The sequence below is a fragment of the Phyllobates terribilis genome, unplaced genomic scaffold (assembly GCF_046119375.1).
Source record: "Phyllobates terribilis strain yellow unplaced genomic scaffold, ASM4611937v1 Scaffold_4__5_contigs__length_816908805, whole genome shotgun sequence".
NCBI classification, from domain to species: domain Eukaryota; kingdom Metazoa; phylum Chordata; class Amphibia; order Anura; family Dendrobatidae; genus Phyllobates; species Phyllobates terribilis.
Window position 1 is genome coordinate 67,587,232 of NW_027362764.1, and position 25,519 is coordinate 67,612,750.

A 25,519-nucleotide genomic window follows, 5' to 3' on the forward strand; every position below is an offset into this window, starting at 1 on the left:
CCCACTCATGTCTTTAGCCCTGACTGAACTGTTAGCTCCTAGTGTTCTGATGTGCCATAATTATTATTATTATTTTTTTTACAAGGACCCTTTTATTACACCTATTTATTTCCGTGGTCACCAATTAAGTAAAATTGTCATAGATCGACAGTACAGGTGACTATAAGAAACTTCGTCATGTTATCTTATAAAAGAAAATTGTGCCTGTCTCCACTTATGAGCCTCTTCTCTCTGTGTGTCTTCTGAACTAAACATTAACTCCTAAAAACTTTTAAAAACCCTTCTTGTTCAGAATAACTCATGCTGCCTGCAAAGGTGTCTGAATACCGCTGTCTATTGAAGTCTATGGAGGCGGAGGGAGGATCAGAGGGAGTGAAGAGGTAGTAGGAGGCACGGAGAGGGGCTGCTTCTGACCATGTAGGAGAGGAGGTCCGGAATCTCTCATGTCTGTGTGTGCTGTGTAAGGGAGACATCATAAAAGATAGTCTGCACCCACCAGCTCAGAGACAACTGACAATAAGGGAAAAATGCCGTATACAAGACACATAATGGGCCGAATTTGTTATCCCCCCTGTACACACAGGACAGCTTGTCCTGAAGAGCTACCAGAAACGACAGGTACGCTTTAATGTTTCCTGTAGAAATATGTCATTTACTGATCGATGGCATATTGCGATATTGGTGTGTAATATAACTAGTGTTGAGCCACCCCCGTAGTGTTCGAGTTCGGTTCGGTTCGTCGAACACCCGTGTGTTCGCCGAACTGTTCGTCGAACTGTTCGTCGAACATCTTCGAACACCGTTAAAACCAATGGCAGGCAAACAAAAACACATAGAAACACATAGAAAACACCTTCAAAGGTGTCCAAAAGCTGACAAACTGCTCAGAAGACACAACTAACACATGGAAAAGTGACAAGTACATATAGTCATGCGAAAAGAAAAGAGGTGGAGGAGTAAAAGGAGGGGGAGACACAGATATAGGCATGTCATGCCCTTCTAAAATCCAAAAAGTGAGAAGCCGAGACGGCCAGTCCGCTCCTGCCCGTGCCACCTCCGTGTCGCCGGGTTTGTGCCAGAGCCGCGGTGAACCCTGACGGCCAGCCCCCCTCTCCCAATACTGGTGCCTGTCCGCTGGTGGGTCGAGAGAGCCCCCCTGTGGTGGAGGCAGCTCTAAGCTTTTTAATTTAAATTGTCCCTCTAATTTGAATGAATACACTTTAAATCCATTTACAAGGATCTATTGGAGGGCAAGTCTCATGCCAGCAGCCGCGTAATTCCAGCTCCAGTAGCGTCCACTAAAGCTGCTGCAGTTAAAAAGCTTTTATAAGGATCGAGCTCGGCTGTCCACCGCAAGGCATCCTAGTGCCAGTCCCAGCCCCTATGCCTTGGGGTGCCTCCTGATGCTCTTCACTAAGTATCCCGTGGTCCCGAAGCATTTCCTTTGAAAAAATTAAGTGTCCAAACTACAGGTGGTGTAGCTTGCTTAACAGCCGGGATAATCCGCTGACTAGCAGACACTGCTACTAGGCACAAAGTATTTCCTGGGCTAGATGCAGTTAAAAATTTGTAAGTAGATACTCTCGTTGGATGCTGAGAAAGCATTCCATAGAGTCTCCTGGCACGCCATATATGATTCTCTTAAAAAGCTTGGGGTAGGGGTCTAGGGGACCCTTTTATAGCCAAAATCACGGCCCTGTATCACAATACGTCACCTAGGCTGAAGATAAATGGAACTGTAGCACCGAGGGCTCGGTTGCTACAGACGTATTGCACCTCACCCAGAGGTGTGATATCTCACTCTCAGATAAGGATGGAGTGTGGATCAGGACCCGACACCTGCATGCATTACACCACATTGCCGTGGGGCAGGGCGACCAATATGCCCCTGAGATGGGCACGACAGTCCCTGTCCCTGGCTGGAGTGGGGGGAGGGAACACTGAGGAAGGGGAACCCTGCAGTGCAGGAGCAGGGAGGAAGCAGTTCCTGGGTGCATTGAGAAGGGAGTATAAAAGGTGGGCACCATCTTAGTTCAGTGCAGAGAAGTCTGAGCAGAAGTGGCAGGGAGCAGGGGCTCTGCATGAGCTCTGCTCCGGAGGCGGGCCTAGTAACAGAGGCCCAGGCCTGCAAGAGGGAGAAGGAAGGAAGAGGAGCGGAGAAGGCTCCAGGAACGAGGAATGAAGGGATCCCAGGGGTGCGGACGGGCGAGTCGCCACCGCACGCCCGAATCCACCTGCGTGGAAGGGTCAGGCCAAAGGGGGAGACCGGTCCCCGAACTAGTGGAGGCAGGAAACGACCCTCAGCTAGAAACCGGAGGCTCTGACATTTTATGTGGCGCAGCCCCTTGCTCCACCCGCTAGGAAGGCACCACATAGGGTCAGGGAAACTGGTGCCAAGTTTACCAAGAGGAGGCCCGAGGCAGCCGGACAGAAGTGTTGGTAAGAAAGGCCAGACAAAGGACACACAAAGGGGGTCCTGTGAAGCGCTCCAAAGTTATCTGGGAGTTGTCTGAGCCCCTCACCTGGTGAGCACAGTACGACGTGGGCAGCCGTTACCTGCAGACGTGGTCTGGATAATAAGAACTGTGAGTAAAGGCCCTGAACTGCATCACTGACTCCGTGTCGTTACTGCTGCTGCCCTGCACCATCACCCCCATCCTCCGCATACACTGCCCTGAGGCTATACTCCTCCCGTGGGGAGTTATGCTACGCTCTGCTGCACCCACAACACCAGCCTTAGCGGTCTGCCCTGTAGCGGCGGTTCACTCTGACCGCAATCCACGGGTGGCGTAGTCGGACATTTAAACATCAAAACCACATAAATAGTTCCGCCACTGGTTTGACCGCCCTGAGCCACGGAACCGGATCGCCGCCACGAAGACTACAACCACCAGCATCCACCAAAAAGGGTCCGGCTCCGGGTGTCCCAAGGCCCAGGGGGTGCGTCAGAACATTTTCATCACCTTTCACAATCACCAATGGGACAAGGCAGGGATGTTCTCTGTCCCCTCTCTTATACATCCTAGTGACGGAGCACCTGCTCTCATCAATTCGCCATAACCCCAATATTAGGTGGATTGAGGTGGGAGGCACCGAGTACAAGTGCTCTCTATTTGCTGATGATGTCCTAGTATATATCACTCAATCACATATATCCATCCCTGCTGTTATGGCTGAAATAGATCACTTTGTTACATGGTAAAATTTTAAAATCAATGCAGCGAAGTCTGAGGCCCTCGATGTCTCCCTCCCTAAATCCATATAGGATTCCATCCAGTCCAACTTTCCCTTTGCCTGGCCCTCACAGGGTATCAAATACTTAGGAATTCCTATTCATAGAGACCTCTCCCATCTATGTTATCTTAATTTTGGGCCCTTTATTGAACAATTCCATACAGACCACGGTTGGCAAGTTAGAACTGTAAGATTCACTACGTGAACCACTGGTGTTTTGTGGAAAAGCACATGTACACCGCGTTCCAAATTATTATGCAAAAAGTGTTTAGGAGTGATAAGGGAAGAATTTGTTTGTTTGTCAGTTAAACTCATTGATGGTGATGTGTGTCAGGGCTCTTTATATCACTGTAAGCAATTGCAGACACCTGTGCTAATTAGTTTGGCAGGTGTGTCCAATGAAAGGCAAGACTACTTAAGAAGGCTCTCTCACTTTATTAAGCAGCCTACATTTTCTGCCAAAATGGGAAAGAAAAAGGATGTGTCGGCTGCTGAGAAGCAACAAATTGTGGAGTGTTTAGGTCAAGGCATGACTACAATCAACATTGTGCGATGATCAGGATGAAGTGTCTTGGCAATCAAGAAGTATGTAGCTGATTCACAGTACACACGTGTGCGTGCTGATAAGGGCAAATTGAGGACTCTTTCCTACAGGCAATTACGTCAGGTTGAAACAGCAGCGGCAAAAAAGCCTTGTCATAGCAGCAGACAAGTTTTTGAAGCTGCTTGTGCCTCCAACGTCCCCCGAACAACAAGATGCAGGGTCCTTCAGAGGTTTGCAGCTGTGCATATGCCATCCTGTCGACCTCCTCTATCCACTTCACACAAGCAGAAACGGCTCCAGTGGGCCAAACATTACATGAAGACTGATTTCAAAACTGTTTTGTTCACGGATGAGTGCCGTGCAGCGCTCGATGGTCCAGATGGATGGAGTGGAGGATGGCTGGTTGATGGACACCCCACGCAAACACGGCTACAGCGCCAACAAGGAGGAGGTGGAGTAATGTTTTGGGCTGGAATCATGGGGAGAGAGATTGTCGGCCCCTTTAGGATCCCTGAAGGCGCTAAAGATGAACTCCATAATGTATGTGGATTTTCTCAAACAGCACTTCCTGCCATGGTTCAAGAAGAAGAACCGTGTATTTCACAGCAAGATCATTTTTCTGCATGATAATGCACCATCTCATGCTGCACATAAAACATCTGCATCTCTGGCTGATATGGGCATAAAAGGGGACAAACTTATGGTGTGACCCCCATGCTCCCCTGACCTCTACCCCATTCAGAACCTTTGGAGCATCATTAAAAGGAGTGTCTATGATGGCGGGAGGCAGTTCACATCTAAGCAACAGCTCTGGGAGGGTATTCTGTCCTCATGCAAAACAATTGAAGCAGAAACCATCCAAAACCTGACAAATTCAATGGACGAGAGAGTTCAGAAGCTCCTTTCGAACAAGGGGTCCTATGTGAAAATGTAACATCACCTAGAATAAAGTTTTGAGTTGAAAACTGTTTGATTTCAGTTTCTAACAACCTGCTAATGCTTATAATTTCAAAAATGACCATTTTTTTGGTCTTTATTAAAATGAAAAGGTTGATCGAAAAGTTTGGGGGATCTAAGAGTGTGGCAACCCAGTAGTCATGATTACTTCGAATTCTGACAATATGAGGGTCATGCTGCAGGTAGTGCAGCAAGAAGGCACTTATGTGTCTTGCGCATCTCGGAGCCCCAAAATTATTTTCCGGGCTAGATGCAGCTAAAAATTATTTTTAATTTTAAATCTGGTGAAGCTTATTATAGATGGCCTAATAGGATCAGTGCTGCACACTGCTACAAAGCCCAAATTATTTTCCAGTCAAGATACAGATAAACATGATTAGTAATTTGAAAGCTTAAAACGGTTGGTAGGGTGATTTTAACCAATCATCAAGCTTTTACTCTCCCCAGGATGACACAGGGGTAGAAAAGTCGTTTCGGATCCATGATTTGTTCATCTTTATGAACGTGAGTCTGTCTACATTATCAGTGGAGAGCCGCGTGCGCTTATCTGTCAGCACACCACCAGCAGCGCTGAACACACGTTCAGACAGAACGCTGGCTGCGGGGCATGACAAGATCTCCAAGGCGTAAGTGGCTAGCTCCGGCCATTTATCCAGATTGGAAGCCCAAAAAGAGCAAGGGTCCAGTGACACAGTCGTGGCTTCAATGTTTACTTGGAGATACTCCTGTACCATCGTCTCTAGGCGTTGACTATGTGTCAGACTTCTTGTCTCCTGTGGCCTTGCAAAGGATGGGCTAAAAAAGTGGTGAAATGATTCCGCAAAATTGATGTTACCAGCAGATACTGTGGTTCTGTTACGGTTTGAGTGCTGAACACTTGACGGTCCCACGGTTGGCAAGTTGGAACTGTGAGATTCACTACGTGCACCACTGGTATTTTGTGGAAAAGCACATGTAAGATTCTGCAACAGTCTCTGCTGATACTCCTGCATGCGTGCATCCCTTTCTATGGCAGGAATAATTTCTGCAAATTTACTTTTGTACCGGGGATCTAACAGTGTGGCAACCCAGTAGTCAGGATTATTTCTAATTCTCACAATTCGAGGGTCATGTTGCAGGTAGTGCAGCAAGAAGGCACTCATGTGTGTTGCGCATCCAGGAGCACCAAGTCCCTGTTGTGTTGGTGGCGAGGTAACAATCATGCTTCCTTCCTCTGTCCTCTCCCCCCAACCTCGCACAACAGAAATGTGATCAAGGTCTCCCTCATCTGATGAGTCTTCCATCAGTTCGTCCTCCACTTCTTCCTGGGCTCCTGCACCTTCCTCACTAGTTTGGCTGCTACCATGCGCCCTGGTAAAACCATCTCCCCCACCCTCACATGCCTGCCGCCTTGGTGCTGCCGACCGTCTGGACCTTGCAGATGTTAGCCCTTCCGCATACAACTCCTCCTCCTCTACTTCCTCCACCTCCTCTTGTGCCACCACCTGACTCCGAATTCTGTTTAACATGTGCTCCAGCATGTAAATCACCGGAATAGTCATGCTGATAATGGCATCGTCAGCACTAAACATCTTCGTCGCCATTTCAAAACTGTGCAGAAGGGTGCATAGGTCCCTGATCTGAGACCACTCCTCCAGCGTGATTTGCCCCACCTCTGAATCTCGTTGGCCCAGGCTATACGTCAGAACGTATTGCACCAGGGCTTGTCGGTGCTGCCACAGTCGCTGCAACATGTGCAGAGTTGAATTCCACCGGGTAGGCACATCGCATTTTAGCCGGTGAAGTGGCAGGCCCAACGACTTCTGTAGAGATGTAAGTCGCTGAGCTGCGGGATGCGAACGGCGGAAGTGAGCACACAGCGACCGTGCCCTCTGCAGAAGGCCATCTAGTCTGGGATAGTGGGCTAAAAATTGCTGGACAACCAGGTTCAACACGTGAGCCATACAAGGCACGTGTGTGACATTGCCCCGGCGAAGGGCCGCACCCAGGTTTGCAGCATTGTCGCACACGGCCTTCCCTGGTTTCAGGTCCAGTGGAGACAACCATTCATGAAATTGGTTCTCCAGAGCTGACCACAACTCCTCAGCTGTGTGACTCACATTTCCCAGACATTTCAATGTAAAAACCGCCTGATGACGTTGAGCCCTACTGCCAGCATAGTAAGGAGGTGTGCAGGATCCCTTCTGCGCAGTTAGAAAGCTTGTGGCATGACCAGACAGGCTTTGGGTGCAGGTGGAAGACCGAGAGGAGGTTGAGGAGGCAGAAGCAGTGGAGGAACTTTGACATAAATAGGATTGACGCACAACTCGTGGGGACGGCAAGACTTGGACAGCAGCCCCTTGTCCTGCTGTCACCATAGTTACCCAGTGCCCAGTCAGCGACATGTAACGCCCCTGTCCATGCCTACTCGTCCAAGTGTCTGTGGTGAAATGCACCCTGTCACACACAGAGTTTCTCAAAGAAGCGGTGATGTTGTGTGCGACATGCTGGTGGAGCGCAGGCACACCTTTCTTTGAGAAGTAGTGCCGACTGGGCATCTGGTACTGGGGCACTGCGACGGACATAAGGTCTCGAAAATCCTCTGTGTCCACCAGGCGGAAAGGCAGCATTTCTGTAGCCAAGAGCTTGCAGATGGTGAAATTCAACCTCTTAGCTTTCTCATGGCTAGGAGGAAATGGTCTTTTACTTGTCCACATCTGAGGGACCGAGGGCTGGCTATTGTGCTTAGACGGGGTTGATAAGGGTGTCCCCGGCAAACTGCCGGTCTGTGAGGAAGATGCAGGCGGACATGTTAGGTTGCCTTGATCCAAAGGTGGTGCTATCGATGTCGGACAGCGCTCAACACCAGCTGGTGTTACCACCTCCAAAGAAAATGATGACCTGCCAATCACGCTGGCTGTTGCGGGTAAAGAGGTGGCAGGTCTGCGCCCCAAAACAGGTGTGACTGCTGTCCCCCCAGTCACAGAGGATGAAGAGGCCGCGGATGCACAAGATATGGCAGACGGTGGTTGGCCCGGCCGGCTAGGCCGCATTGTAGCACACTGAGCTTCCCACTGTGTTATGCACACGCCCGGGCTGAGCGGCGTGTGCGTGTGATTGTAGTGATTCCACTGGACCATGAACCGGAGAGTGCCTGGAGGGGCGTGACTAAGTATCTGGCCGATCCGACCAAGATGGCACGACGGCATACGACGCCAGTGCACCAGGGAGAAACCGGGCAGAGGGACCAGGTGCTACTCCAGGTCAAACTCCGGACACGGGGGTTGACCCACACAGGGATTACTGGATCAGGCTGGTTAGGCTGGCGCACAGACTGGAGGGTATAGGCAGGCACGACTGGTATGCAGGCAGGCGGGTAAAGGCAAGCGCAGCTAGAGTGCAGACAGGGAGGCACTAGCAGGTAGGAACACAGGCGGGATAGGACCCAGTACACACTGGGACTCAGGAACAATACAGGTAGAGGGGTACAGGCAAGCACAGCTAGAGTGCAGACAGGGAGGCACTAGCAGGTAGGAACACAGGCGGGATAGGACCCAGTACACACTGGGACTCAGGAACAGGCAGGTTAGGCTGGCACAGACTGGTGGATATAAGCAAACACGGCAGGTATGCAGATGGGTGGATACAGGCGAGTATGCAGGCAGGGAGGTACTGGCCGAAAGGACGGGCTGGAGCACAGAAAGGTTAAGACCCAGTACAGACTTTGTCAGAGAACCGCAGATGCGGTAGACAACCACAGCAGAGAGGGAACGCCCGAAGCGGTGGGCAAGAACAGAGCAGGACAGGGCTGCAGGAGCAGCGAGCACAAGCAGGGCAGGACAGGACTGCCGGAGCAGCGGGCAGAAGCAGGGCAGGACAGGACTGCCGGAGCAGCGGACAGAAGCAGGGCAGGACAGGACTGCCGGAGCAGCGGGCAGAAGCAGGGCAGGACAGGACTGCCGGAGCAGCGGGCAGAAGCAGGGCAGGACAGGACTGCCGGAGCAGCGGGCAGAAGCAGGGCAGGACAGGACTGCCGGAGCAGCGGGCAAAGGAGTCAGAGCAGGCTAGGCTGAGTAGGGGGGACAGGGCTCTGTTCACACGGAACAGACAGGAAGGGAAAGGCAGAGCCAGACATCCACAGGATACTTGCAGTGAAGTAGCGAGTGGACCACAAACTCACAAACGGGAGTACAGAGACAACAAGCAGGAGTTAGGTACGAGTTCAGACTCTGCAGAAAAAGGAAGGGAACGGACATAGAGGCAAAACAGGTAAAGGATAGGAGAGAGTTCAGACTGGAACTGAGTGTACGGAGGAGACCGACACTGCAGCGGGATACAGGAGCGGGTCTGGGAATACGGCCCCCAGAGAGGCAGGACGAACAGGCAAGGAGCGTGTTCAGACAGGACAGACAAGATACAGAAGCGGGTCTAGGAAATCAGCCCCTAGAAGGCGAGAGGAACAGGCTAGGAGCGTGTTCAGACAAGATACAGGAACAGGTCTAGGTAATCGGCCCCTAGAAGGCAGGAGGAACAGGCTAGGAGCGTGTTCAGACAGGTCAGACAAGATACAGGAACAGGTCTAGGTAATCGGCCCCTAGAAGGCAGGAGGAACAGGCTAGGAGCGTGTTCAGACAGGTCAGACAAGATACAGGAACAGGTCTAGGTAATCGGCCCCTAGAAGGCAGGAGGAACAGGCTAGGAGCGTGTTCAGACAGGCCTGGAAATACAGCCTCCAGGATAGGCAGAAAAGAGAACACAGAACGGGACCTGGCACCTTCAGAGTGCAAGCACACACTGAAAGAAACACTATGCTCAGGCAGGGATAGATGGGCGCAGCTGAGCTATATACCAGGTGACAGACAGCAATAGGCTGAGGACGCACAAGAGGTGTGACCCACAGCAGGTACAAAAAGCAGGAAGTGATCGGGCGCCGCCCTTAAGCAGCAGAAACAGACACAAACAGACAGCATGGAGGGAAGCCAGAGAGACATTCTGGACAGGAGATCAAGTGCGCGCTCTTGCACAGTGGGAGATGGACCACTATGCAAGGACGCCGCCAGGTATGTTACAGTACCCCCCCCCTTACGCCCCCTCTTCTTCAGGCCTGCCAGAGTCTTCTGCAGGGAATTCGAGGGCCAATTCTTCACTTCGAAGAGATCACTTCCACTGTCCACCGGAAAAACTGGTCTCCTCTGGGTAGCTAGGATGCTACCTCCCATCCAGCCACCCATAGCAACAGACGAAACGGGTGGAGTACCAGGAACAGCACACAAGGAAGTCTCTCTCCACATATTTTCAGGTGGCACCCCAGAGGGTACAGGAGACAACTGGAAGTCCTCCACCGGGTTGGAGGGGGACAGAGACTTGGGGGTAATCTCTGCTTCGAGGTACATCTTGACAAGCTCACAGGAAGAAATAGACTGGTTATCAGGTACATAATGAGGAAAAGTCACTGTCTCTTTGTTTTCTGGTGGTACCCCGAAGGATTCAGGAAACAACTGGAGGTCCTCCGCCGGGTCAGAAGAGTGCAGAGGCTCAGAGAAAACATCTGCTTCAGAGTACACTAGGTCGGACTCACTGGACGAAGCAGGCGAGGTATCGGGTACAGAGTATAGGAAAGTCTCTGTCCATTCTCCACCAGGTGGCACCCCGAAGGGTTCTGGAGACAACTGGCGGTCCTCCGCCTGGTCAGAGGGGTGTAGAGACTCACGGGTAACCTCTGCTTCAGAGTACACTAGGTCGGACTCACTGGACGAAGCAAGCGAGGTATCAGATCCAGGATATAGGAAAGTCTCTGTCCATTTACCACCAGGTGGCACCCCGAAGGGTTCTGGAGACAACTGGAGGTCCTCCGCCTGGTCAGAGGAGTGTAGAGACTCGGGAGTAACCACTGCTTCAGAGTACACTAGGTTGGACTCACTGGACGAAGCGAGCGAGGTATCAGGTACAGAGTATAGGAGAGTCTCTGTCCTTTCGCTACCAGGTAGCACCCCGAAGGGTTCAGGAGACAACTGGAGGTCCTCCGCCTGGTCGGAGGGGTGTAGAGACTCGGGAGTAACCTCTGCTTCGGAGTACACTAGGTTGGACTCACTGGACGAAGCGAGCGAGGTATCAGGTACAGAGTATAGGAGAGTCTCTGTCCTTTCGCTACCAGGTAGCACCCCGAAGGGTTCAGGAGACAACTGGAGGTCCTCCGCCTGGTCGGAGGGGTGTAGAGACTCGGGGGTAACTACCACTTTGGGGTACCCATTGTCAGGCTCACAGGACGAAGCGGACAAAGTATCGAGTACCGGGTGTAGAGAATTCTCTCTCCATTTGTCATCGAGTGGTATCCCGGAGGATTCAGGAGGCAACAGGGGGTCCTCCGCCAGGTAGTAGAGGTGCACAGACTCTGAGGTAACCACAGCTTTGGAGCATCCTTGGACATGCACACCGGTTAAAGTGGGTGAAGCATCTGATGCCGGGTGCAGGAAGTTCTCCTGTGTGGAGTCTGGATGGGCAGAAGTCTCTTCGGGCAGGAGAACTGGTGCACTACCCACGCACATTACCCGTTGGGGCTTCTCCGGGATACAGGGAGATGAAGCTTCAGTAGGGACTTCAAGGTTGGGGTCAGGAGGTCTCAGGGAGGACAGACCCTGGCGTGACGGCTTGCCTCTACGTCTAGCACGTCTGGACTGCCTCTTGAGGTTGGGAGAAGTATTCCGGAAAGCGTAGTCACCCTGTGAGGATTCTGGGTGGGCAGTAGTCTCATTGGGCTGGAGGACTATTGCGCTACCCACACACATTACCCATTGGGGCTGCTCCGGGATATTGGGAAGTGAAGCTTCAGCAGGAGCCTCCGGGTTAGGATCATCGAAGACCATTAGAAAGGCCACCAGGAAGGCCATTAGGTCCAGGAGGATCGGATCCTGTGTTTCATATAGGGGGTTGATCCATTCCAAGGCATCACCCGCCAGGTAAGACATAATGAATGCCACCTTAACCCGATCGGTGGGAAAACATAGAGGGTAGAACTTGAAGTGTAGCATGCATTGCTCCACAAATGCACGACTTTGTCTAGGATCCCCATAATAACGTAGCGGATCCGCGGGAACGAGAGCAGATAGATCCATCTGGACGGGTGCGTAATTCGCCTGGAACTCAGCTAAAGGAAAAAAAAAATATTTATTTATTTATTTTAATGCATGTATTCGCTGGAAAACTTCTCAGAGAGCGAAGGCCGTGGGGCTCAACGGGAACCATGGCCTGAGCATGCTGTTATGCACACGCCCGGGCTGAGCGGCGTGTGCGTGTGATTGTAGTGATTCCACTGGACCATGAACCGGAGAGTGCCTGGAGGGGCGTGACTAAGTATCTGGCCGATCCGACCAAGATGGCACGACGGCATACGACGCCAGTGCACCAGGGAGAAACCGGGCAGAGGGACCAGGTGCTACTCCAGGTCAAACTCCGGACACGGGGGTTGACCCACACAGGGATTACTGGATCAGGCTGGTTAGGCTGGCGCACAGACTGGAGGGTATAGGCAGGCACGACTGGTATGCAGGCAGGCGGGTAAAGGCAAGCGCAGCTAGAGTGCAGACAGGGAGGCACTAGCAGGTAGGAACACAGGCGGGATAGGACCCAGTACACACTGGGACTCAGGAACAATACAGGTAGAGGGGTACAGGCAAGCACAGCTAGAGTGCAGACAGGGAGGCACTAGCAGGTAGGAACACAGGCGGGATAGGACCCAGTACACACTGGGACTCAGGAACAGGCAGGTTAGGCTGGCACAGACTGGTGGATATAAGCAAACACGGCAGGTATGCAGATGGGTGGATACAGGCGAGTATGCAGGCAGGGAGGTACTGGCCGAAAGGACGGGCTGGAGCACAGAAAGGTTAAGACCCAGTACAGAGTGGGTCACAGAACCGCAGATGCGGTAGACAACCACAGCAGAGAGGGAACGCCCGAAGCGGTGGGCAAGAACAGAGCAGGACAGGGCTGCAGGAGCAGCGAGCACAAGCAGGGCAGGACAGGACTGCCGGAGCAGCGGGCAGAAGCAGGGCAGGACAGGACTGCCGGAGCAGCGGGCAGAAGCAGGGCAGGACAGGACTGCCGGAGCAGCGGGCAGAAGCAGGGCAGGACAGGACTGCCGGAGCAGCGGGCAGAAGCAGGGCAGGACAGGACTGCCGGAGCAGCGGGCAGAAGCAGGGCAGGACAGGACTGCCGGAGCAGCGGGCAAAGGAGTCAGAGCAGGCTAGGCTGAGTAGGGGGGACAGGGCTCTGTTCACACGGAACAGACAGGAAGGGAAAGGCAGAGCCAGACATCCACAGGATACTTGCAGTGAAGTAGCGAGTGGACCACAAACTCACAAACGGGAGTACAGAGACAACAAGCAGGAGTTAGGTACGAGTTCAGACTCTGCAGAAAAAGGAAGGGAACGGACATAGAGGCAAAACAGGTAAAGGATAGGAGAGAGTTCAGACTGGAACTGAGTGTACGGAGGAGACCGACACTGCAGCGGGATACAGGAGCGGGTCTGGGAATACGGCCCCCAGAGAGGCAGGACGAACAGGCAAGGAGCGTGTTCAGACAGGACAGACAAGATACAGAAGCGGGTCTAGGAAATCAGCCCCTAGAAGGCGAGAGGAACAGGCTAGGAGCGTGTTCAGACAAGATACAGGAACAGGTCTAGGTAATCGGCCCCTAGAAGGCAGGAGGAACAGGCTAGGAGCGTGTTCAGACAGGTCAGACAAGATACAGGAACAGGTCTAGGTAATCGGCCCCTAGAAGGCAGGAGGAACAGGCTAGGAGCGTGTTCAGACAGGCCTGGAAATACAGCCTCCAGGATAGGCAGAAAAGAGAACACAGAACGGGACCTGGCACCTTCAGAGTGCAAGCACACACTGAAAGAAACACTATGCTCAGGCAGAGATAGATGGGCGCAGCTGAGCTATATACCAGGTGACAGACAGCAATAGGCTGAGGACGCACAAGAGGTGTGACCCACAGCAGGTACAAAAAGCAGGAAGTGATCGGGCGCCGCCCTTAAGCAGCAGAAACAGACACAAACAGACAGCATGGAGGGAAGCCAGAGAGACATTCTGGACAGGAGATCAAGTGCGCGCTCTTGCACAGTGGGAGATGGACCACTATGCAAGGACGCCGCCAGGTATGTTACACACTGCAACTTATGCTTCATGTCCATGTGCCGGTTCATGCATGAAGTACTCAAACTATGTATTTTTTGGCCTCTACTTAGCTTTTGCTGACAAATGTTACAGATAACACGAGTTGGGTCATCTTTATCGATCTGAAAAAATGCCCAGGCTATGCAAGGCTTAGCACCCATGCGACCTGAAGAGCCACCACGACTTGTGGTGAGAGGCAGAGTTGTGTTTGAGGATGCAGTTGTTGACGTGCTTCCAGTACTACGTCTCTGTCCAGGAAGGCGCAACCTGACCTCGTCGTCACTAGCATCTTCCTCCACCTCCTCTGCTGACCTCATCTCTTGGCTGACTGTGGGTTGACAGTAAGTGGGATCTCCGACCTCATCATCATCACCCTGTGCGTTATCACACCCGTCGTCCTCAGAGCCAACCTGTTCCTGCCCTGACAAAAAACTAAAGTTGTCGCTCCAATCAGGTATTTGAGTCTTATCATCGTCTTCCTCATTGTCTCCACCAACAGGAGTTACAGTTTGGGAATGAGGGTCTACATTATGGTCAGAACCTTCTGCGTCTGGTCCTGGATCCGACTCATAAAGATTCTGGGCATCAGTGCAGATCATTTCCTCGTCTGGATTCACACAAGCGCTGGAGTCGACCTCTGATTCCCAGGCTATAGTATGAGTAAACAGCTCTGCAGACTCAACCATCTGTTCTACCTCATACTCAGACGGGCAGCTCGAGATTTGGGAGCTGTGAGGAAGCAAGTGCGATTTGGGTGACACCTTTGAGGGCTGGAGTATTTGTGATGTTGAAGTTGATGTGGAGGAGAGCCCACTTAAAGGAGCACTTGATATCCGTTGAAGCACCTGCTGTTTTTGTGCCTCATCTGGAATTTGTAGCGATTGGCGTGGCCGTAAGAAAGGGATCTTATCACATTGTCCGCTAAAAGAAGTAGACATTTTAGTTTGGCTGGAAGATGGTCTTTCTTCTGCAGATGTTACTGTTGCTTTAACACCTACCCCACGGACACAACCTTTTTTCCCCTTCCCAACACGCCTATTCCCCTTTCCACCAGCAGCAGGCCTTTTTCCACTCATTTTGGTGGTTAACTAATTCACAACTCTGGAGTTGTTTGCACAAAAAAACAATGGATGGTAACCGAGCAGAGCTGAGTGGCCAAACTGTGGTATTAGGCCAAAACTATTGGCTGGGTTAGATGCAGAAAAAAATTATTTTGAATTTGCAACCTGATGGAGGTCAGTATAGATGGACTAATAGACCAAGTCCCACACACTGCTAGAAGGCCAAATATTTTTTCAGAGCTAGATGCAGAAAAAAATTATTTTTAATTTGCAACCTGATGGAGGTCAGTATAGATGGACTAATAGACCAAGTCCCACACACCGCTAGAAGCCCAACTATTTTTTCAGAGCTAGATGCAGAAAAAAATTATATTCAATTTGCAACCTGATGGAGGTCAGTATAGATGGACTAATAGACCAAGTCCCACACACTGCTAGAAGCCCAAATATTTTTTCAGAGGTTCTGTAGATGCAGATAAAAATTATTTTTAATTTGCAACCTGATGGAGGTCAGTATAGATGGACTAATAGACCAAGTCCCACACACTGCTAGAAGGCCAAATATTTTTTCAGAGCTAGATGCAGAAAAAAATTATTTTTAATTTGCAACCTGATGGAGGTCAGTATAGATGGACTAATAGACCAAGTCCCACACACCGCTAGAAGCCCAACTATTTTTTCAGAGCTAGATGCAGAAAAAAATTATATTCAATTTGCAACCTGATGGAGGTCAGTATAGATGGACTAATAGACCAAGTCCCACACACTGCTAGAAGCCCAAATATTTTTTCAGAGCTAGATGCAGAAAAAAATTATTTTTAATTTGCAACCTGATGGAGGTCAGTATAGATGGACTAATAGACCAAGTCCCACACACCGCTAGAAGCCCAAATATTTTTTCAGAGCTAGATGCAGAAAAAAGTTATATTCAATTTGCAACCTGCTGGAGGTCAGTATAGAAGGACTAATAGAACAAGTCCCACACACTGCTAGAAGCCCAAATATTTTTTCAGAGCTAGATGCAGAAAAAAATTATATTCAGTTTGCAACCTGATGGAGGTCAGTATAGATGGACTAATAGAATGATGCTATGCCCAAAAGATTTTACTTCACTAGGTGCAGTAAAAAAATTGGTATTCTATACACAGGTGGTATATCTTGCAACACAGATAGGCTACTCCACTGACTAACACACTCTGCAATAGGCCAAAAAGGATTAGCTTTGCTAGATTCAGCCAAATGCTGTGAAAAAAACTTGCACAGCACTGGCACAGACCTGCCTGGCAAAAACTGATAGGAACTCATGTAACCTAGTCCTGAAAAGGACTGCAATTACAATTAGTCTTTACTCCCACAACCTATCTATTTAAGAGCACAGACCTGCCTGATAAAAGTCGTAGGAAATGCTGTAACCTAGTCCTTAAAAGGACTGCAATCACAACTATTCCCTACTCCCAAGCTATCTGTATATTTGTGCGAAAATTGGCTTGAAATTAACAATGTATAGCGCACACAGCAACAGCGGTGCCGTCTAACATGCAGCTGCAGCAGTGAGAAAATGGTGGCGACGGGGAAAATGGCTTGGTCTTATAGGGCAAGGACATGTGACGTACACTGCCAATCACACATGCCCTTGCTTGTGTGAAAAAAAGCACTTCGCTCCGTGTGTGCGCTGCTGATAGGCTGACAGATTGCACCTCCCCACTGCAAATGCGGGAAAGAGAAAAAAAAATGGAGATCTTCATTGTTCCTGCAGAGATCCATCCCCTGCCCCTCCCCCCACCCCGCTGTACACTCAAACTGCGTATTAACATTAATTTTCATCATTACTGAGAAAAAATCCAGTTATGATTTTGGTGCACGAACAGTTATCGAACATAACCTCGAACAGCCGAATTTTTCTCAAATTGTTCGTGTTCGCCGTCCGGCTCGAACACCGCCCAAAACAGCTCGAATTTGAGATTGGCGAACAGTTCGAGTAGAACAACGCTCATCTCTAAATATAACTGTGTCTCCTGATGACGAGAATAGCAATGCCCCCACCGAGCGCCATAGGCACGTCTGGGAATCTGATTGCAGCCGAGGAATACTAATCAGCGGTGTCGCAGTTATTTCCTCGGAGGTCGTGTACATTCGGTCGTTCGCTCTTGACATTTATCATTTTAAAAGCAAACCTAGGATACTTGGTGATTGTCACAAGATCGATAAAGCAAAAAATATATGTACCAATGCTTAAGCATAGAAGACAGATCCCAAACAGGACCTGTTCCAATATCCACACGAACAGTATTTGTCAAAATCAGCAAAATTGTGGACTTAAAACGTAACTTTTACTAGATATGTTTAAAAATTATTAATGGTAGACAAACATATTAAAAACGTATGGAAAAAAGGGAATGAAAACCCTTGTCCCTACAAGAGAACATTTACTGACAGTGGTCAGAATAATTAATAGGGTCTCAATACACATAAGTCTATGAAGTGAACAGACTCCTATAAATATACCATTTGAGTGTCCAAAGGACTAAATAAGAAAGATCTCGCCCATATATGGTTTGGTCCTCTGTGCCCTCTGTATCCTCTTAAAATCCCCTGTAAGTGGCTGAGTTCTCGTCATTTACTGTCCCTGCCAATACCTATACCCTAGAGATGGCCCTAAGACCCCAAGAACTCCTGCCCTTACAAGGGCAGTCCACAGCTGACCCTATTATACTAGTACAGCCCTGAACTGACCCTTTTCATTCCCTTTTTTCCATACGTTTTTAATATGTTTGTCTACCATTAATAATTTTTAAACATATCTAGTAAAAGTTAATTTTTAAGTCCACAATTTTGCTGATTTTGATTGTCACAAGATTCAGGATAATACATGTACAGCTGTATCTCAACATTACATATTTGGTTCCTCGCACTGGGATTTATAGCATTACCGTTAACACTACAGACTGGTGTGCAGGATGATACTGGGAGTGTGCGTCACCAGTACAGACTGGTGTGCAGGATGATACTGGGAGTGTGCGTCACCAGTACAGACTGGTGTGCAGGATGATACTGGGAGTGTGCGTCACCAGTACAGACTGGTGTGCAGGATGATACTGGGAGTGTGCGTCGCCAGTACAGACTGGTGTGCAGGATGATACTGGGAGTGTGCGTCACCAGTACAGACTGGTGTGCAGGATGATACTGGGAGTGTGCGTCGCCAGTACAGACTGGTGTGTGTGGAGATCCTGGGAGTGTGCGTCACCAGTACAGACTGGTGTGTGTGGAGATCCTGGGAGTGTGCGTCGCCAGTACAGACTGGTGTGTGTGTGGAGATCCTGGGAGTGTGCGTCGCCAGTACAGACTGGTGTGTGTGGAGATCCTGGGAGTGTGCGTCGCCAGTACAGACTGGTGTGTGTATGTAGATCCTGGGAGTGTGCGTCGCCAGTACAGACTGGTGTGTGTATGTAGATCCTGGGAATGTGTGTCGCCAGTACAGACTGGTGTGTATATAGATCCTGGGAGTGTGCATCGCCAGTACAGACTGGTGTGTGTGGAGATCCTGGGAGTGTGCGTCGCCAGTACAGACTGGTGTGTGTATATAGATCCTGGAAGTGTGTGTCGCCAGTACAGACTGGTGTGTATATAGATCCTGGGAATGTGTGTCGCCAGTACAGACTGGTGTGTGTATATAGATCCTGGGAGTGTGCGTCGCCAGTACAGACTGGTGTGTGTATATAGATCCTGGGAGTGTGCGTCGCCAGTACAGACTGGTGTGTGTATATAGATCCTGGGAGTGTGCATCGCAAGTACAGACTAGTGTGTGTGGAGATCCTGGGAGTGTGCGTCGCCAGTACAGACTGGTGTGTGTGGAGATCCTGGGAGTGTGCGTCGCCAGTACAGACTGGTGTGTGTGGAGATCCTGGGAGTGTGCGTCGCCAGTACAGACTGGTGTGTGTATATAGATCCTGGGAGTGTGCATCGCCAGTACAGACTAGTGTGTGGAGTTCCTGGGAGTGTGCGTCGCCAGTACAGACTGGTAGGTGTGTGTGGAGATGATCCTGGGAGTGTGCGTCGCCAGTACAGACTGGTAGGTGTGTGTGGAGATGATCCTGGGAGTGTGCGTCGCCAGTACAGACTGGTGTGTGTGGAGATCCTGGGAGTGTGCGTCGCCAGTACAGACTGGTGTGTGTGGAGATCCTGGGAGTGTGCGTCGCCAGTACAGACTGGTGTGTGTATATAGATCCTGGGAGTGTGCATCGCCAGTACAGACTAGTGTGTGGAGTTCCTGGGAGTGTGCGTCGCCAGTACAGACTGGTAGGTGTGTGTGGAGATGATCCTGGGAGTGTGCGTCGCCAGTACAGACTGGTAGGTGTGTGTGGAGATGATCCTGGGAGTGTGCGTCGCCAGTACAGACTGGTAGATGTGTGTGGAGATGATCCTGGGAATGTGCGTCGCCAGTACAGACTTTTTTGTGTTATAATAGCAATTTGAGAAATGGTGAGTTATAATACCATTTGTTTCTTTCTTTGTTTTTCATGATAGAAAAAGCAACAAGTGAGTTGAACACAGCGGAGGACTGGGGGCTCATTCTTGACCTATGTGATAAAGTTGGGCAGTCACGGACGGGGTAAGTGCTGTGTATTCTAATATGCTTCCAAAATTTGACGTCCGCAGTGCGACGGTTCATGCAGATTTTTAGTCCTCAAAAAATTGGCAGCAGATTTTTTTTTTTTTTTAAGGCTTTTCAGATTTTGTTGTGGATTGTCTGCAGCGGTTATATGCCATGGGAACAGAACTCTTTTTTTTGTTTTAACGGCATCCATTACAAAATTGCAATTGTTTGTCCCATGTTGCAAATATTTGCTGCAGAATCTGTTTTTTTTACCCAGTTTTTGAGTAGAAAACACTTTGTGATGAGAATTTGCAGCAATTTTTTCTGCTCTAAAACTGCGTCTCATGACAGGAAGAATTCAGCTTGTGCTACAATTCAAAATTAATAAAGCGTTTTTACTTGCTTTTTTTTTACCTTTCATTTGAAAGCATAAAAAACGCTGCAAAAGTACTGAAATAGGTAACATGCTGCACATATAAAAAACAACAGCGCATTAATGGTTAAAATCCGCACGACGAAAGATCCCAGAAATCTTGGTCCCTTTGCTGGTGCTATAAAACACATCAGTTTTTTAAAAAAAATTTTTTTACAAAAAAAAAACCGCTCCATATACTCAACATGATCACAAGCCCTAAAACATCAGCAAAAAATATTTTTTTTTATTTTTTTTTTTAAATAAAATACAATTTACTACATGTATAAAAGAAAAGAAAAACTATATCAGCTTATTTAAATAGTAAAAAAATACCCCAAATTAACTCATTCTGCATTTGCATCGCATAAATAAATACTTTTGCACATTAATTTATGCGCCCCAAAATCGCTGCTGAAGAAAATTGCTATTTTTCCCACATAATACAAAGTTGGTTACAGCCACAACAGGAAGAAAAATAGTTATTGCCGCTGAAATGTGGAAATGAAAAATTGGGATAAAGGGGTTAAAGTTTCTAGGAAGCTTATTAATTCGTATATTTTTTTGATGAATTTTGAGACTGAATCTGCTTCAAATTCTTGATGAAAAAGGATGTGAACATTCCCTGAAAAGTCTGTGGCGTACGTGCGAGTACAGGGCGATCACGGTGGAGCCGGTAACCGTACACCGCCGACAGGATCTATATTTATTATTGTAATTGATCCATAAAGTCTTTCGAACAGAGAAGTGGGAGGAAATACAGATAAGATGCACTGAGATCACGAAGAGAACAAGATTTCTGTTTCTGTAAGAATAAAATGGATTTGACAAGAAAATGTAATGAGTGAATTCATCTTTCAGGCCTAAAGACTGTCTGCGCTCCATTATGAAGCGAGTGAACCATAAAGACCCCCACGTGGCGATGCAAGCACTTACAGTAAGTGTTCTCACTGCCGCAATCTTACACCATCAGCAAAGTGCATCATAAAAGAAGGGAAATGCAGAATGTAAGAGGAAGTCTGGAGGACGACGTGTGCGTACGGCAGAGTGAGGATTAGTAATCTGCACGAACACCGCTTATAAAATAATTAGTGATCCCTCATCAAAGTTCATTACCAAAGTAAGGATGTCTGTAGGTAACGGAGTCTGGTATCATATGCCGATCCCAAGTCTGTACCTGGGTCCCCTAACATAAATTACTGGTATCCTGTGGTTGATAAAGCATCAGATGAACTCTGAAAATGCATGGCGGTACCCCTGTGTTGGCATGCCAGTGCTAGCTGTGCACCAGTTCGGGAGCCGTAGGCCTGGCGACGCCCCGGGGGCGGACACGCCAGGGCAGGGCGACGCCCCGGGGGCGGACACGCCAGGGCAGGGCTGTGGAAGCTCTAATCCTGGAAATGTCACTGATATTGATTTCTAGGGAATTGACTTGGTTTGTTCTCCACTATGTAATGTATAGAGATAAGCAAACAGATTCAATCTATTTTGCTCCTGGCTCAATTCGATGCACTGTGGCAACCGGAAGATGTCGGTGTTCACCTCTGAGCCAGCAGTTCTGTGCTTGGCATCCAGGGCATCTCTGCCGCTTACAACTCGGGTAGTTAAAATCTTTTTGCTCATCTCTTATAATACATTAATGTATGACTGAAGAATCTTAAAGCCCTGTATTGTATTGTCCCTGCTTAGATCGCTGGTTCACCTTTTCCAGATTCCCCTATAATCAGTGAGTCATCATAAAACCTGCTGGCATGATGGGGATTGCCCACTGTGGAAACCCCCTTATAAAGAAACGTGGCTGCAATGATATTTGGATGAATCTGTGTTCCATGAATCATCATTGTTCTGATTATTATTTCCTCTTGTATTTCAGCTGCTCGGAGCTTGTGTGTCCAACTGCGGGAAGATATTTCACTTAGAAGTTTGTTCAAGAGACTTTGCAAGCGAGGTCAGCAGTGTACTAAATAAGGTGAGTCTGTCCGCTGTGGTCTGGGCACTGCGGGATGGTACTTGGCTCCTTCAGTCACATGGTGTATACAATCTATGGAGAGAAGTACTGAGGCACATGGCTTAATTATTGAATCCAGGTTTTTCATTCAGTCCTATTCCCCCCCCTCAGCATTTAACATCCTTCCCCTCGCCCCCCCCAGCGTTTATATCAACCGGCCCCTCGCCCCCAGTGTGTAACATCCAGCCCCCCCCCCCCCCCCGCCAAGTCATCTACCTTTATTAACATGTGACGGAATGGCCGGTGGTGCAGAGCTCACTGATACCAGCGCGGTCCTGTAATTGGAGCCACCGGGGTAACAAGTCCGTTCATGACATTTCTTCCTCCTGAATCTTCCCCATCACCTGTGAATGATATTATTGAGAAGTGGAAGGAACCGCAGCAACTCAGCCACGAAGTGGAGACCCCATAACATTACAGAGTGGGGGGCCAAGTGCTGAGGAGCAGATGGCTGAAAAGTCACCAATACTCTGCTGACCCCATAACTGCAGAGTCCAGACCTCCTCTGGTATCAGCACAAACACTGCGCCCCGCTGGGAGCTTCATGGCCGAGCAGCTGCATGCAGCCGTACATCACCAAGCACAGTGCCGAGCTTCGGATGGAGTGGTGTAAAGCCGCCACCACTGGACTCTGGAGGAGACGTGTTCTGTGCAGTGCTGGATCACACTTCTCTATCTGCGTCTGATGGATGAGTCTGGGTTTGGTGAATGTCAGGAGAACGTTACCCCCTGACTGCATTGTGCTGCTGTACAGATGGTGGAGGAGGATAATGCTATGGGACTGTTTTTCCTCAGCCTCTTAGCTCCAGTGAAGGGAAATTGCTTCAGCACAAAACATTTTGGACAGTTGTAGCTTCCAGCTTTGTGGGAACAGTTTGGGGAAGACCCTTTACTGTTCCTTATGACTGACCAGTGCACAAAGTCTATAAAGTCATGGTTGGGGGAGTTCGGTTGGGAAGAACATGAGCGGCCGCACAGAGCCCGGACCTCAACTCTACCCAACACCTTTTGGGCTGCACCAGATCGGAGATTGTGAGTCCGGCCTCTCCCCAACATCAGGGTCTGACCTCACAAATGTGACGCGCCCCCTGGGCCTGTGCGCTGCTGCTGTGCAGGGGGAATACCCGGAGCCGGATCGCTGGGGGTTGTAGTTCTCCGTGGCGGTGACCCGGTCCGTGCCCAGGGCGGTCAAACCAGTGGCAGTCTAAATGTTGTAATAAGTGTCCGACTACGCCACCCGTGGATTGCGGTCAGTGGGGACCGCCGCTGCGCTGCCGACCGCTGAGGCTGATGTTGGTTGCGCAGCCGAGTATGGGATGACTCCCCACGGGAGGAGTAATTGCCTCAGGGCAGCTAATGTGAGAGATGATGGGAGTGATGGTGTGAGGGTCCCAATGCTGATGGTGCTGGTGCGACAAGGAATCACAGAGACGTGTGGTGCAGTTCAGGGTCTTTACTGATGGTACAAGGCAGACCCTCCCGGGAGTACTGGCTAGTATAAGGGGCCTGGTCAGTCTGCGAGCAAGCAGGAGTTCCCCTGGCCAGGTGGAGTTGTAGGCCTCCCCGTTAATCTGCACTCTTCCTGGCTACCTTGCTGTCAGCGGTTACAAGTAGCCCACGTCCCTGAGTATACCGTGTGGTGCTCACCCGTATGGCTGGTGACTTGGGGCCTTCTGTTAGCCTCCGCTCCTGGATGGCGGCGCTGGTCCCTTCTCTGTGACTGAGCCTCCGGGCTTCTATGGCCAGAGGACCTGGAATCCCCTGCCGGCTGGTTTCTGCTGCTGGGTGTATATCAGTCCCCACAGCCTCAGACTCCTGTGTCCGGCTTTAGTAACTTCGTCCAGGGCGAACTCTGCTCAGCTCCAGCCCCTGGACTTCTGCTACTGCTCCTACAGAGCTCCTGTTCTTGCTTTCCCTGTGTCTGGAACTTCACTCCAGGCTCTGACTCTGACTGCTCTAACCCCGCCCCAGACCCAGTTTATAAGGGCAGATTCCTCCCCTCCCAGGTCTGGGTGGGCTGTGTTGCATGCTTAGGGCTCCTGACCAGAGAAACCTCCCACTTGCTCTCAGACATAATATCTCTATTACTGTGGCAACCAGACCCCTGGGGTGTCACAAATGCTCTTCTGTATGAGATAGTCCGCACAGCGCGACTGCAGGCACCGAGGCTACTAATCAGAAGAGGTGCTGGGGATATTGGCAGGTCTGTGGTCCAGCGCCCACAAACTACCAATGTTACCACTGGACCAGGGTCCTGCTGATCATTTTCCCATTTCAATACAATTTAATTTGTATTTAACCCCTTCACCCCCGGGCCATTTTTTTGTTGTTTTTCGTTTTTGTTTTTTCCTCCCCTTCTACCAAGAGCCATAACTTTTTTATGTTTCCGTCATTATGGCCGTGTGAGGGCTTGTTTTTTGCAGGATGAGTTGTACCTTTGACCGACACCATTGGTTTTACCATATTGTGTACTGGAAAGCAGGAAAAAAAATTCCAAGTGCGATTCCACAATTGTTTTTTGGGTTTTTATTTATCATGTTTACTGTATGGTAAATCTGCTGCCATTATGATTCTCCAGATCATTACGAGGTCACAGATACCAAACCTGTAAAGTTTATTTTTTATGTAAGTGGTGAAAAGAAAATTCCAAAATTTCTATGAAAAAAGGTTTTTGTTGCCATTTTCTGAGACCCGTAGCGTCTCCATTTTTCAGGATCTGGGGCTGGATGAGGGCTTATTTTTTGCACGCCGAGCTGACGTTTATTATTGATGCCATTTTGGGGTAGATACCATGTTTTGATCGCCTCTTATTGCATTTTATTACAATGTTGCGGTGGTAAAAAAAAAAAAATATTCTGGCAGTTCAATTTTTCTTCTCGTTACGCCGTTTACCGATCGGATTAATTCTTTTTTTATTTTGATAGATCGGGCGATTCTGAACACAGAAATACCAAATTTTGTTTTGTTTTATTCTCAATTGGGTAAAAGGGGGGTGATTTGAACTTTTTTATTTTTAATATTTATTTTTAATATATTTAAAAACTTTTTTTTTACTTTATTTAATAGTCCCCTTAGGACACTTGAAGCTGCGATCGTACGATCGCTTGTGCTATACATACCAGGGCTTCAGCAGTGCTGTGTATAGCAGAAATCGTGATCTCCTATGAACGCCGGCCTCGGGCCAGCGTTCATAGGAGTATTGTAATGACGTGCATGGGGGTCTTCAGCAGACCCCCAGCTGTCATGACAAGCCATAGTTCTCCCTCCGCAATTACGTGACAGGGGCACCATTGGGCGGCTGAAATGATACGCTTCTGGCCAGCGCTTGTTAAATCCCGCCCTCAGAGATTGTCATATATCTGATTGAATGCACATGTCCCAAGCAATATGTCGGTAGAACTATGCAACCCTTTCATAAAAGACTAAATTCTCATAGGCATAATGTCGCTACAGGTTTTTTAAAACCTGGTTTATCACAACATATGGCAATCCATCACAATAAAGACTTTGGGTGTCTTAAAATCCTGCCCATAGAGCATATTCCGTGCACCAC

The 25,519-nt window shown here is 49.3% G+C and overlaps 1 protein-coding gene across 2 annotated transcripts in view; it reads left to right on the top strand.

Moving 5' to 3' along the window:
• STAM (signal transducing adaptor molecule) overlaps positions 1–25,519 on the top strand; it is a 65,573-nt gene that overhangs the window by 14,798 nt on the left and 25,256 nt on the right. For both annotated transcript variants that reach the window (XM_073677465.1, XM_073677466.1), the window contains exons 2-4: positions 19,477–19,561; positions 20,820–20,895; positions 21,832–21,927. In XM_073677465.1, coding sequence (XP_073533566.1) covers positions 19,477–19,561; positions 20,820–20,895; positions 21,832–21,927 — 257 coding nt within the window. The remainder of the gene's footprint in view (positions 1–19,476; positions 19,562–20,819; positions 20,896–21,831; positions 21,928–25,519) is intronic.